This window comes from Carassius auratus, chromosome 6 (genome assembly GCF_003368295.1).
Source record: "Carassius auratus strain Wakin chromosome 6, ASM336829v1, whole genome shotgun sequence".
Lineage (NCBI taxonomy): Eukaryota > Metazoa > Chordata > Actinopteri > Cypriniformes > Cyprinidae > Carassius > Carassius auratus.
The window spans coordinates 15,993,515-16,008,128 of record NC_039248.1 but is presented as its reverse complement, the minus strand read 5'-3'; the positions used below and the strand labels follow the sequence as shown (position 1 = coordinate 16,008,128).

General features: G+C 39.7%; 1 protein-coding gene across 2 annotated transcripts in view; it reads left to right on the top strand.

Annotated features, from left to right (window-relative positions):
- The window catches only part of btbd8 (BTB domain containing 8), a 33,548-nt gene extending 19,589 nt beyond the window's left edge, over positions 1 to 13,959 (top strand). Inside the window, exons 10-19 of one of the 2 annotated variants that reach the window (XM_026263496.1) lie at positions 1,889 to 1,991; positions 2,524 to 2,706; positions 2,786 to 2,959; positions 4,597 to 4,726; positions 5,716 to 5,777; positions 6,775 to 7,360; positions 9,075 to 9,162; positions 9,271 to 9,383; positions 9,471 to 11,342; positions 13,060 to 13,959. In XM_026263496.1, the coding sequence (XP_026119281.1) occupies positions 1,889 to 1,991; positions 2,524 to 2,706; positions 2,786 to 2,959; positions 4,597 to 4,726; positions 5,716 to 5,777; positions 6,775 to 7,360; positions 9,075 to 9,162; positions 9,271 to 9,383; positions 9,471 to 11,342; positions 13,060 to 13,595 (3,847 nt within the window). In that variant the 3' untranslated portion in view covers positions 13,596 to 13,959. Of the gene's footprint in view, positions 1 to 1,888; positions 1,992 to 2,523; positions 2,707 to 2,785; positions 2,960 to 4,596; positions 4,727 to 5,715; positions 5,778 to 6,771; positions 7,361 to 9,074; positions 9,163 to 9,270; positions 9,384 to 9,470; positions 11,343 to 13,059 lie in introns of both variants that reach the window. The other variant, XM_026263487.1, reaches the window with a different exon arrangement.
- The last annotated feature ends 655 nt before the right edge of the window (positions 13,960 to 14,614 follow it).

Sequence of the window (14,614 nt, the reverse complement as noted above, 5' to 3'; positions counted from 1 at the left end):
CAGCACTGCTGCTTTCAGTTCAGTGCCAGTCCAGTGCCTGCTGAAACTACTGCCCTAGTGTTACTAACCTAGATCACTGGGATAACTCTTCCGGAAATAACTTTATTTGTATAGAGCTTTCCACAATACACATACAATAGTTTCAAAGCAGCTTCATTCATAATGTTAATGTTTTTAATACCTAAATGCATCATATAGTCCACATTTAGAAGATTAGAGCATTTTACATTTGACAATGACGTAAATCGACAAAAGTTGTGTATGTGTAATGTTGGATATATACAAATAATAGTTTTAGTAATTAATACAATTTTGCATATCAGGATTTAAAGGAATAGTTCACGCAAATTGTGTCAACATTTACTCTCATTTACCCTCATGTCGTTTTAAACCTTTACTGTGCGTTTCTTTCTTGTGCTGAACACAAAATAAGAAATTATGAAGAATTATGAAGAATTAAATAGTTGTTGGTCCCCATTGACTTCTACAGCAAGGAAATATATACCATGGAAGTCAATGGGGGCCATCAACTATTTACATTTACTCATTTAGCAGACGCTTTTATCCAAATCGACTTACAGATGAGGACAGTGGAAGCAATCAAAAACAGCAAAAAGAGCAATGATATATAAGTCCTAAAACAAGTCTCAGTTAGGTTAACACAGTACACCTAGCATGCGATTCTAAATAATATAATAAATAAAAAGAAAACAGATAGATAGAATAAAAAAAAGAATAGAGCAAGCTAGTTACACTCTTTACACATACACACAGACATACAATTGCATAATTAATTAAAAGAAAATAGAATACAAAAAGATTAGAAAGGTAGTTAGATTTTTTTTAAAGAATAGAAATAGAATAGTGAGTGCTGAAGTTAGAGGGTCAAATAAAGATGGAAGAGATGGGTTTTAAGCCGATTCTTGAAGATGGCTAAGGACTCAGCTGCTCCGATTGAGTTGGGAAGTTCATTCCACCAGAAGGGAACATTTAATTTAAAAGTCCATAGAAGTGACTTTGTGCTTCTTTGGGATGGCACAATCAAGCGATGTTCACTTGCAGAATGCAAGCTTCTAGAGGCACATAAGTCTGAAGTAACAAATTTAGGTAAAATTTGATTATTACTATTATTTGATTATTAATATTTGATTACCAGCATTCTTCAAAATAACTTCTATGATGTTCAAAATAAGAAAGAAACCTTTACAGGTTTGGAACAACACAAGGGCGAGGAAATGATGACAATATTTTCATTTTTGAGTGAACTATCCCTTTAAGATTTTGATTATTTCACCTACCCTAAGCTGTTCTATTATCATTTTTACATGCTGTTTGAAATGTTTTTTCTTCTCTTGTTTGAACACAGATGTTTGGCATGAATATTTAACAGAATTTTTTTATATTGACAGATTAATGCTGACAAGTTCCAAAAAGAGAAAAAGACTATAAAACAATAAACGTGCTACAAAAATATTTCATATGACTAGTGCACTATATTCCAAGTCTTCTAAGGATGTACAATAGCTTAGAGGTACATGAAGTTTTATGTATAATCTTTACAATTTTAGGGTACAGTTTTTTGCTTTTTGAAGCAAACCATACTGGATTTATGGAGTAAACTGGACATTCTTCAAAAGCTCTTTCTGTGAGAAAAAAAACAAAAAACTACAGGTTTGGAATGACACAAAAGTGGGTAAATTATGAAGGATTAAATTTTTTTGCTGAACTAGATTTCATTTCACTGTAACTTAAAATACATTTTTGTGACAGTGGAAAAAGCTAATTTTGTTGCTTAGCAGGAATTGTGCAGGAAGTTTCACATTTGACTTATTTGTAATTAAAAATGAAAATAAAAGCTGACGCTCTTGATGTTTGTTTCCATCCACAGATGGGTAGCTGAGCACTTTGTGAAGTGCTGGTCAGATAGAAATTTTGCACTCCTGCCTCCAGAACTACAGAGAGATTGCCTTAATACTGTCACCAAAAACATGGTGTGTAATCTTCACAGACACATATTTGTTTTCTCTTGCGGTGGGGACTTCCCTTTGACTTTTGTTTTTATTCTGATCTTTATATCCCATTTTTTTACCCATGTTTCTTTTCATTCCTTACTGTCTTGATGAGCTGTGGACTCTATTTTGAGGATGCCTATTGACTAAAGAGTAATTAGAGGTCTTGATTGAGCGGCTTTGTGTGTGTGTGCGTTAAAGCCACAAACAGCTCATTCACTTAACTCATAGTCTGGCAGTCCCCTAAAATTCTCTCACGCAGACACACAGACCCACAACTTCAGCAGCTGCAGTCAGCCAAGTGTAGTTGTATAACACCGGGTTTCCCCCCTCCTGATTTCTAGCCTAGATTTGAACCACTGCTGAAGCATATTGGATTACACTAGGAAATTAGCAGTCGCTAACAGTGCAACCAGCATGAGAAGCAGGGAAGATGAATTATATGAATGAGACAATGTCTGTGTCTATGAAGATGTTTTTCAGAGTATGTGTGTAACATTGTGATGTGTTTCAGACGCTGCAGAGTGTCGTATCTGTGCTGTGTGGCAGCGAGCAGCTGATTGGCAGCCTGCCGGAGGTGAAATGGGCCAAGCAGGTGCTGAGTCTGACTAGTGAACTGCAAGAACAGTGTCTGCAGATGATTGTCACACACCTGCCCCGGGTCACACACACCACTGCCTTCCACGATCTCCGAAGGGTACGACCAATTAATGATGTTTAGGCATATGATAGACAATGATTTGTCAGCTATGACAGTGAGACGTGTACTGTTTCAGAGAGAGGAGTTCACGCGTGACCCCACTCTCCTGAGGAAGGTGTGCGTAGCCGTGCGGGAGGGCGTTACTGTGGAGAACTGCTGTGACCTGTTCACTGCTGTGAACCGGCTGAGCGGTGACCCGAATGAGCTCGAGGTTATCACAGAAGACCAAGCCAATCAGGAGGATGTGGAGGTAAGGCAGCATTTAATTACAACTCCGATCGTTTAGGAAATGAATCATTTATTTTTATTGAGCCAAACAAGATGGCTATTATATATCCACACAAAACAATGAACAGCTAATACGTTTGAAAGAAAAGCATGGTTTTCATAAATAATGATGTATTTGTTATAAAATAATTATTTTGAAATCAGAAATAATTAATTGGACATAATTCTGTAGAAATAGTGTTTGGGAAATACAGTTTTAGTCCAAAAGTATTGGTTATTTTCTCCTTGCAATCATATTTTCATTGGAAAGCATCACTTGCAGGATCTGAAATTTCTGTAGGCTCATATAGTGAGAAACTCACACAGCTCCCATAATGCTCTTCACTGGAAGTAAATGACTTCTTCCAGTCTGTCGTTTGTCAGAGATTAGACACAACCTGCGTTGAATACCTGCAGCCCCTTCAACCATAACTCTATTAAAAATACAGCACAGCCCCGGATGCCTTCTTTTATAACATGTTTATACAGGTTTTCATTAACAATTTTTTTTTTATTAAGCACTCAAGATCAGAACTATCTGTTCTGTTTTGGTAAATATAAAGTAAGTCTGAGGAATACATGATTCAATTTCATCTTGTATCAATTTTCATATTGAAAGGTGGTGCATTCTGTATTTACAGTACTGGAACATACTTGTTTTTACTTTTCCAATTGAAACAGGATATTTAAAGCATGGCGGCACTATTGTGCACTGGGCATACCAGAATAGTGGAAAACTGTTGTAAAAGTAGGATTTGTGAAAAAGAAAAACCATTTCAGACTTTGTCAATACATTTTCATAAAGAATCGAAAACACGCACAAGTAAATACATGCATTTAAAAGGTGCATCATGATTTCTTGTTGATTTTAAAATGTTAACTGTATCAGTGGTGTGCAGTTATTATAACACTTGATGGAGAGATTTTCTGTGCTTCATCAAGTGGTGCATACCTGCAGCAACGGTCTGCTGAGCACATTCTCTGTATTTAATGGCACGTGTACAAAGCACTTCATTTGATCCTGGGATTTAAACTGGAGGATCATGTACGTGGCCAGGCCGGATTACAGTAAAGTGACACTACAAATAGAAAAGGTCATGGTAAACAACTCCACCTCTCGTTCCTCTCGTCATTTTCTGATTTTCTATATTTCTCTCTGGCCATCTCCTGTCTCTCTGTGAGTTCATTCACATCCCCGGGGAAATGGCAGAATGGATTAGTCTGAGAAAGACCAAGAGTCGTGGGTGTGGCCATGTCTAATCTGGTTCCATGTCCATTATAGAGGAAGGCAGGGAGGGGCGTGGGAGAAATAAACTGCGGATGGAAAGGCTGAGGCAGAATCTGAAAAAAAAAAAAAACAGAGGTTCTTTTTTTTTTCGGAACATTCGGTGCAGAAGGCGGGAACACAAGCCTCTGCTGCTGACATCATCCGTTTAGCTGGAGAGGATCCTGTTAAGGGTAGAGGGAGGCAACGGCGATCGGTTGCCAAGACAACCGGCCTTTGAAGCAGCTGCTGATTCGCTCCTGTTCTCCTGCTGTTGTATCCACCCTCTCTCCTTCTCTCTCTCTCTTTTTCTCTGTCTTGCTCACCCTCTCTCGCTCTTCCTGTCCCTCTGTTAGCCATTCAGGCGTGAGCTGTGTTCACTGCGCACGAAGCTCTGGACCTTCCTGCTTCAGTCCTTCTTTGCAGTGCGGCACACAGAAGGATGGGACGCACTACAACCAAGATATCGAGAACAGATACTCGCAGGTAAGGAGAGGAAGGAGAAAAGGTAAGAATGCAGCAATAGCAAAAGAAAGGGGAATTGAAATGCAATGTAAATAATGTGGGAAGAAGGTAAAGTAGAAAATAGAGGAGGAGAAGAGAGAAGATCATAAGAAACGAACAGCTTTCAATAGGAGCTTGGTGTTCAAACTATGCAGCAGTTTGAATGCGCTTGTATACATTTGTGGAGGAGTATTTTTTAGATGTTTTCTTTTTTTATGGGTCCAGTGCAGTGATGAAGAGCCCTCCTTTGCATGGATATTGGGAAGCCAGTCCTGGTGAGAGATAACCTCCAGCTCCTGTCAGTCCTTCAACAGCAGTCCTTTAATAAGAGCCAGAGAGCTAGAATACAGTCACATCAAAACATTAAGCATTTCCATGGTTAGGGTTGGAGAATGGGGTCCACAGTGGATTTTGTGTTGTTCTATTCTGTAGGTGGAAAAATATGCTAGTGCATAAATTATGCATTGCTTTGGGTGTCAAGATTGCGCTTTATAAAGAGTCCCTCACATATTTCAAGGCATGCAAATGCGGTGACTCATATGCAAAGCATTCATCGTGCAACAGCAATCACAAACACTCTAGCTGCATTCCTTCACAGGAGATGTTTGATCCATGATTTGGATTGATTTCATGGATGACAGCAGTGAAATTAGAGCTCAGTTGTATTGCTGGGAACGAAGCCTAGGTCTTTGTTTTTCTTTTCTGATGATTTAAAGAATGCTCTGGATAAGCTGTGAGATGATCAAAGGCTAGATCTGCGCCGTCTCTATCTGAGATGAAGGAGTAAGGAATCAGTGGTTCTCTGCAGAGCAGTGCTGCCACTTTTACTGATCGGGGTTGTGACTGATTGCAAGTATTTGCATGTCTGATTGAGGAAATGTTTGGCAAATGTTGATTATGCAGGAGTGGATGTTGTAATTAAACTGAAGCTGTCTGTAATCTAACATTAGTCTTTATTTCCTTCCTCTCAGCTGCTCTTGATAAAGGAGACTGTAGACGGCTTGGAAGAAAACCTGTGCTCACCAGCTCTCAGGTAATTTTTATTCTGTTGCTTATTTTGGTAAAACTGAAAAATGATGAGATACATAAAGAGTATTTTGGCCCAGGTTGATTAATTAGCCAAAATGTGGTCATTTTGTAATTTTCTGCAGAAATAAACTGAATTATTTGTTTTTATTATTATTATTATTATTATTATTATTATTATTATGTTGAGTAAATATTATGTACAATTAAATTATTCTATCTGGTGTATCTATCTGCATTTTTTCAGCCAATCAGCTTTGTAGATATCTATATCAGCATCAGCTATTAATAAACTGCCAATAGGCTCTGATAGAACTGTAAGTTCTGATTTTAAAAGGTTTTCTTTTACTGAAAGACAAGCTGATTAAACTGAAATTAAATGGCTGTTTTATTGAGAGCTGTCTCATCACAACAACGTTAAGGTTGATTCAGGGAAGTTGCCGCAGAATTACTGATCCTGAAAACAAATCTGGATTCTCTGGGAGAAATATTCAATTAAAGAAAGTGTATTTGTTTGTTTGCTTGTTTTTAGTCTTCTAAAAAGAGTTCTGTTTTTTTAAAGATGACAGATTCAATGTCACTATGAGTTTCAAGGCTGCTGTTGTCAGGGCTCAACAATAAGGATGGCCAGAAAAGAAACCCATAGAAAGTATAAATATGCATGTGTTTTGCTGCCAAAATATAGACAATGACTACTGGTTTTACAAGGGCAGATGAAAAAACACTTCATTATTGAGCTTTAAATAAACAATATGTATATATGACCAAAGCGATATGGATACATAGACCGTGGGCTAAGGAAACAGCTGTCCATTTTTTTTTTTTTTTTTTTTTTTTTGAAGAATATGCTTTTTAGCCTTTAATCCAAAGATCAAGGTTTTGTGCTCTATGGTCTTATACATCTGAGATTACTATGTCAAATGGGTTGCTGATCTGATTAACATTGAGCAAAGCCATCATAGCCTTTCTATGTTCTCTCTCCGTCTCTCTCCCTTCTGCAGCAGAAACCTACAAAATGCCTCTCGGGCACTTCATCTCCATGTGATAGCCCTACTCATCCTCCTGTTAAGGTATCACAGGGTCCACGTGCTTCCCTTGCGAGATCTGTAGCTGCAGCATCAGGCACCATGAAGTCTGATGCTCTGGGGCCAACAGCTCACACGGCTCCTTCTGGCAAAACAAAAGCTAGTAACAACACCTCACTTAGAAGTAAAAATGAGAAGTCTAAGCCAACTCAAACGCCAGCTAAAACCAAGACTACGTCTACTGTTAAACCAGCGTTGAATGGCACTGGTGGTGGTGCTCAACAGGAGAATTCCACCGCTTCAGGTGCCCGTGGTTCACCCACAGGGAAGTCAGTGATGGACAGGAAGCCAAACCCAGGAGCAAGGCCAAAGTCTTCCCCTGCTGGGTCTGATCTCTCGGCTAGCCAGACTAAAGGAGGAAAAGTGCAGAAGAACACAATGTCAGGGAAAGATCTGCCTCAGGAATCAGCGAGCAATGCTCAGAATACTCCATCTAACTCTGGCAGCACCTCACCTGACTACAGCGCTGGGAGTCCTCGCAAGAATGGCCACAGTACACCAACAGGTGAATTTACCTGGATTCGTAACTAGCATTAGAGCAGGCCCGGACTGGCCAATCGGATTGTCTGTAACGCATTTCTGTTAAATGGTTTCGAACTGAGTAATCAATGCGAGGGACTCGAGGAAGGAGAGGAAGTGGCCAGAAGCAGTGAAATGTAGTAAAATTACTGATAAGTTTCATCAGTAAATACGCTTCTGTAGTTTTGTCTTTATTAACCTAGTTGAGTAGACTATTAAACTGCTGTTAGGCAGGAGCATCAGGAGCACCCCATTTTATCATCAGTCAGAAAACTGTGGGCACAATTCTTGATTTAAGTTTCATTAACAAATTTAGCAGACAGATATTCATATGGATTTATTGTAGGGAGGGAGCTGGAGCATACAGAAACAAAAAAATATGAGTCGCAGTCTAATGCAATAGTGTCTTCAATATTAGGATATTTCAATAAAGATTTTGTTCAAATTGTGACATTTAGGCACTTTAGAAAATGTGTTTTCAAATATTGGCATGAAATGTTCTGTAGGTTTGTTAAAACTTGGGCATTTAAGTTATTTTAAGATAAATAACAGCATTCTGTGCTAACAAATGGCAATGAGACAAAGTGGACAAAGTTATGTTCATAACAGCAGACATGCTGGTGAAGAAGTGACGGGTACAAGAAATAAAAGGAGAAGCAAAGATATTGGGGAAAATGAGGAAAAGGAAAAGGGAAGTGAAGGTACAGTTCAAGAGAGAACCTTTAATTATTTTCAACGGCCCCAGACTAAGGATTTAGACCTTTTTTATGTGATGGCCAAACAAATAATAGTGTTGTCTGTGGTTTCAGAATTTGTTGTGGGTATACTGTATAGGATGGCCTGGATGAGTGTGATATTTCCCTGCCTGAAATTGCATCCCAGTCCAGCCATGCTTTAGACAAATTTACACTGTACTACTTTTCAAGTTAATCCTTGTTTTACTGTGAAGAGTGGAGGTATCCAGCAAAACCAGAAACAGTGAAACAGTTCGAGCAGAAATTCAGATCTAAAAACAGCTGCAAGTCTTTGGAAGTCAAGAAGATTTCCTCAGTTTCCCATGTTAGATCCTGATATTAAAGATTACCCCCTCATGTTCACTCTTCTGTCCCTGTAAGTAAAAGTTAATTAATAGTATGATCTGTGCTTCTGAGTTACAATAAAACTAGAAACTTAGAACAGAAAAGGAAGGCAAGGGAGAGAAGGAATGTACTGCAGATGAGAAGTTCTGAATCTTGAAATCCAGAGGTAAATATATATATATAGATACAGTATCTCTTCCCTTTTCCCTGCTCATTAGTTGGTGTTTGCCTGGTACTGACTTCTGTGACTCAGAGAGACTTTGGTCAGCAGAGTAGGTTTTAGCTCATCATTAAGCTGCTTAACACTACTAAAATTGTACAAGCCTGTTACCTTGCTCCCAGTTCTTAAGGAATGTAGGTTTAGATAACACATACGTTCCTCAGGACAAATACAAGTTTACAAAAAGGTACAAAAAATATCACAATTTATTAATTGTTTGTGCAGACAATGTTGAGACCAGGATTGTGATGGATAATGCTCTGTTTAATGGGCTAAATGTAAAAAAAAAATTAAATGATTGTCTTAAAATTGAAATAACTACATTCTGTATAGTCAACATGCAAAGAAATTTATAAAATGTTGAGTGGACGTAAAAACTTAATAATCCTTTTATAATCTAGGCATCAGGTCAAAACTTCAAGCCAAGGCAACAACAAAATCTCCTCTGACCAAACCTGCTCAAAAACCAGACACTGACAAGACTAGCAGGTGAGCTATGTTAACAACGAGGCTGTGATCCTCACATTTGCAGTACTATTTTTACCATCTCCACTTTCTTCCAGTTGATAGCCCTTTGACCCTTCATTGTGTTTACAGTCCCACTAATAAATCAACCAAGACCAAACCTACCCCAACCAGTCGTGTGGTACCTGGAGTTCCTGCATCCCGCTCAGATCCAAAGAGCAAAAACACTGTGTCAGAGAACCTTGGTAAGAAATATTCGAGCTTCAGAATGGATCTAAAAGTAATTTCTTATTAACAATAATGAGTTCAAGTCTGTTTCTTCTTTTTAACAGCTTCATCCAGACCTGGTTCAGCCCTTAGCTCTAGAAAGCCTGCTTCCCCAAGAAAAGAGGTAGAGAAAGATATATCTAAACCTGCAGCTACAAAGAAGACCACAAAGGCCATCCCTGAGTCAAGGTCAGGTGTCAAAGCTTCCACGTCTTCCTCCAGGCAGTCACCTTCTGCCTCAAACAAAACAGGACCTAAACCGAAGGCTCCAGAAACTCTTCCAACAAAATCATCTCTAAAATCCTCTGGGGCCGGCAAAACTCCTGCCGGCTCTAAAAAGCCAGGCACTGTTGTGAAAGATTCGGTATCCAGCCCTAAACGTTCAGACTCCAAAAAGGACACTCAGCAGTTGACTTCAGATTCTACCGAAAGTAAGACAAGAAGCAAGGAGCTGGTCACATCTTCTCTGGAGAGTTCCAAAGTTCCTTCTTCCCTGGAGCAGCATTCACTAGTCAGCCCATCTGAACTAGACAAGCAAGAAACAGTTCCAGAGACTAGATCAGCAGCTTCTGCTAAGGGTCAAGATATGGAAAAAAGCAGAGATCTAATGGGTAAATTAAGTAGCACAGAAGTGAAGACTCAGTCAGTTTCTTTAGACATGCATACATGTACTTCTGGTCAGAGTGATATAAGCGGAAGTAGACTGGCCAAAGGCCATGCCATTCCAACCCATGTCACGCGACCAGAACAAGGCCTAAATTCCATGAACTCCTCAAAGGACTCAGACCTCCCATCTGATACACCTTGCAGTCTAGGGAGCACTGAGACACCCCTAGAGGACTCATGGAATGGGCTTCATCCCCAAGTTAGCCCAGAGTCAGAGACCGGCAGTGCCACTACTTCTTCTGATGACATAAAGCCACGCTCAGAGGATTATGATGCTGGGGGCTCGCAAGATGACGACTGTTGTTCCCATGAGCGTGGCGTTTCAAAGTGTGGGACCATGCGTTGCCCTGACTTCTTGGGTCGCAGCAGCAGTGACACCAGCACACCCGAGGAGCTCAAGATGTACGAGAGTGGGGCTGGACTACGTGTGGAGGTACGGCTCAGAGGACGGGAGGCAGAAACTACAAGTGAAGAAGAGGTAGGGCGTCAAAGGCCACGTTCTTGGATTAGAAAGGATGAGGTGCCAGTGGAGGAGGAACCTTGTGAAATGGATACTACATTAAAAAACTTGAAGGGCGTGCAGGACCACCAGCTTTTCTCCTCTGAAGAAGAGGAGGAAGAGGAAGACGAGGAGGAGACTGAAGATGAAAGATCAGAAGTTGAGGTGTTACCGAGGGGAATGGCTCCTCCAATTCCCGAGCCACCTCCACAGTTTCAAGGCATTGTCAACCTTGCGTTTGAAGATCCTGCGGAACAAGAGAACGAGCAACCAGAGTACCAGTCAGCTTCTAACTTCCGTCGCTCTGTTTTACTCTCGGTGGATGAGTGTGAGGAACTCGGATGTGAAGAAGGAGGTGCCCAGACTCCGACACACCAGTCAAGTGATTCCTTTGCACATGGTGATGTCTTCGACGGTGAACCTCACAACTCTCAGACAGACTGCTGCTCCCAACAGTCCACAAGCACAGTGAGGGCCAACCACATCTCCATCCACCAGGAAAATAAACAGGAGCCCAAACCTGCAGTATTTCTGACAGAGTTCCAAGGATCTCCACAGGAGGATTGTGCATATGATCAGTCAGATGCCCCTGTGCAAGACAAAGACACCAGTGATGTTCCTGCTCAGGAGCGCCCTAGTCACCTGGACCTTCGGCTGGTGGAACAGTATGGCAATCTCCAGTCCAAACATATAGACAGCAGAAAAGCTGACTTGCGGCTAGACTTACCTGAGCCGCAGCTGACTGCGAGCTCCCCCTCACACTCTCCAGCAGGTAATGTATAACATTAGAGCCCATCTCCCCTGAACGCAGCCTCAGAAACATCTACTCACAGTCTCCCATCCTGACTCATTCAACATAAATATTCAGATAATTCTTTTGACCTCCAGTCATCCTCAATGGGCTAAATCTTGATAGCTCATTGATTTAGATAGTAGCACGCTACTGCCTCCTTTCCCCACTTCCTTTAATTCTCTTATTTAGATGTCTATCCTTTGCAATCTAATATTTCTATAAGCTATACACACAAATAAATTGCCTTTTCTGAGGCGCTATGCCCTAAATAATTCAACTAACAAGTTTACAAGCTTAATATTTACAGTACAATATCTATCTGTGTGTGGTGAAGTATGCTGAGTCAGACCATCTGTTATGTGGCATGGCTGGGCAGTCACAGTTGTACCATGTCATTATCCATACTAAATAGTGTGCTTCTTCCTCATAGGCTAAGTCATTTAAATGTTGACTTTTCCATAAGAGATCTTTATGCAAAAGACAAGCTCTATGTGACTTGGCCAGCGAATATATACATAGAAAAAAATATATATGCACAAATATGCAGTGAGCTAAGCTTCCTTTTAATACTGCACATAACGGACCACACCTTCTGCAGAGACCATGATGCTTTGAATGTGTTAGAACGACTTGGATGTTTTTTTTATACTCCGTATCAATGTTGAGTCTGTTGCTGTCTTATTTTTCAAGACTCTTGTCTGTTAAGTCACCCAAACCAGGAAATCGTGCATGCCAATATTAGGTTTCCATTATTGATTTTGTTCATTTATGACGTTCCGTGTTTGTGTCCATTTCTGTGTGTTTTTTGATTTGTTTGATTTCTCATTCACAACATATCCAACCATCTGTAGTTCTGTAGTAGGTAACATTTCCTCAACTCTAGATTTTTATGTTGTAGATTTCATTTAATTCAGTGTATTTCTGTAGAATTAGTTGTTGTTTTTTTTCCTGTATGTTGTGTTTCTAGAAATACAGTCTCAAGGTCCTCCTCATGTCTCTCTTTTTTCACACTTGTATCATGATTCTAATTACTGTAAATGTTTTTGGGGGAGTTTTATCTTTATAAGAAGCATATCTTACCAAGTAAAGCAATAAGCACTCTTTTGCCAGCATGTCCTTCATTTTTTCAGTGTATCTAATAAACTAAATAGCATTAAGTGCTTGCTTGCATTTAAATGTGTATATTTAAGGACAATAAATGCGCCGTTTGATCAGAACTAGAGAATTCATATCTTTTGTATGTGAACAAAACTTCAGTTATGCTGTAGCCACTACAGGGGCTGGCAAAAACATGCCTTTCTTTTACTGTTACAGCACTTGTGAACAAAAGAGACACATTCAGTGTAGGCTTTCTTCTGTGCATCACCTTTATGGCAGCTGTCCATCCTTATCCTAAAGAAAGCTCAATGGAAAACATTGGATTTGCACATCTGCTTAATTGTAAAGCATGTGTCATTGTATCAGATCTTGATTAATGACAATGAAACATGAAAACTGCCTAAGACAAAGTATTTTTTCCATCTAATCTTTAAAAGGATTGATATTTCGAGCTTAACTGCATCACGGAGGACACAGTTGCACTAGGGGTGATTTTGTACATCATGTGGAGCTAGAAACAACCCTAAAAAATCAAATAAAAAAGCCCACGTAAGGATAAAACTCTTGGTCATTGTGCAGTATTGTCAATTATTTTTAGGGGACTTTGATGGTTGTGACACATTGGATCAAACCTGCACACATGACCGGCGGCCGTCTAAAGCCCTGTCCCCCATTTACGAGATGGACCTGGGAGAAGCCCTCGAACAAGGCATGGATGCTGACAGAAGTAATGGTCCCCAACAGGAGGAGTCACGTCAGGAGGGTAAAGGAGTAGAGACAGAGGACGTTAAAGAGGAAGTGGATCGCGAAGACAGTAAGTTTGCAGAGAAAGACTGGAGTCTGCTTCGACAGCTACTGTCTGACCAAGAATCCAATCTGGGCGTCATAAACTCAGTCCCAGAGGATTTGAACCTTGCGCAGTATCTGATCAAGCAGACGCTGTCCTTGTCTCGAGACTGTTTAAATGAGCAGGACTACTTGTATCATGAAAAGGACACATTTAAGCGTTGGGCCGAGCTTATTTCTCCACTGGAGGACTCCACCACCAGCATCACTGTGACCAGCTTCTCTCCTGAGGACGCTGCATCTCCACAGGGCGAGTGGACCATCGTTGAGTTGGAGACACATCACTGATGGCCTCCGGGACTGGAATACAGCCAATGTTTTGATAGGACTCTTAGAAGAGAAAGACCGATCGGCTGAAGCTTGACCGAAGTCACATGCCATTTTGTTCTCATTGTACAGGTACTATACTATATCAAGGACTGGAACAATGACCTCTGTGCGGTTGTTTTGCATGTGGGCAGTTTTCTAAGCTCTATTGTTTACTTGATGGGTGTTGCTTGAATCTTTGTAGAATACCAAAAATGCATTTTCTTGTTGCTCTTTTTGTCTCTGAATGATGACGCTTCTAACATGTTTTGAACTGAGTGTAGAGAGTAAGTTGTTCTGGTTTACATTCATTGTTGTATTTAAGACAATAAAAGCTGTGTTTAAATTTTGCTGTCTTTTATTTATACTTATATATATTAACTACAAAAGGTTATTGCAGGCACTAAGAATGGGAGAACAGTAAATGAACAAAAAGTTACTTGGTAATGTAAAGTTCACTTATCTATTCCACATCACTTTGAATGTGTTCAGTAAAGACATTAAATATTATAACTGTTGTTTGTGTAAGCATAAGCACAGTGTGTTTGTCTATACTTGTGATCAGTAATGATACAAATGCAGATAACCAACCAATTTCACATTCTTTCACATACTTTTTCTTGCAACTGTATTTTGCACATGTATAATTTACGTTGAAAAACGGTTCTTGTGAATTATGTGGTCATGTTAGGCAGCAAATTTGTAAAACTGGATACGACTTTACACAGAGATGGTATTAATTTATATATTTTTTTTTCACCTAAACTTAAATTATGGTAATAATTATGGTTGAAACTTAGTATTTTAACATTTATGTACTGACCCCATTAATTTTCATTCTAGATGCCTCTCTGTAACTGATTTTTATTTTACGATAGATAGATAGATTTTATTTTATTTGTTTGATGGTTGAAGGCGTATGTATTTCTGTATCTTCTGAACAGTTAAACAAGGACGCAGACTTTTAAGGACAGAAGAAAGGTTGCCCATGCTATAAATTA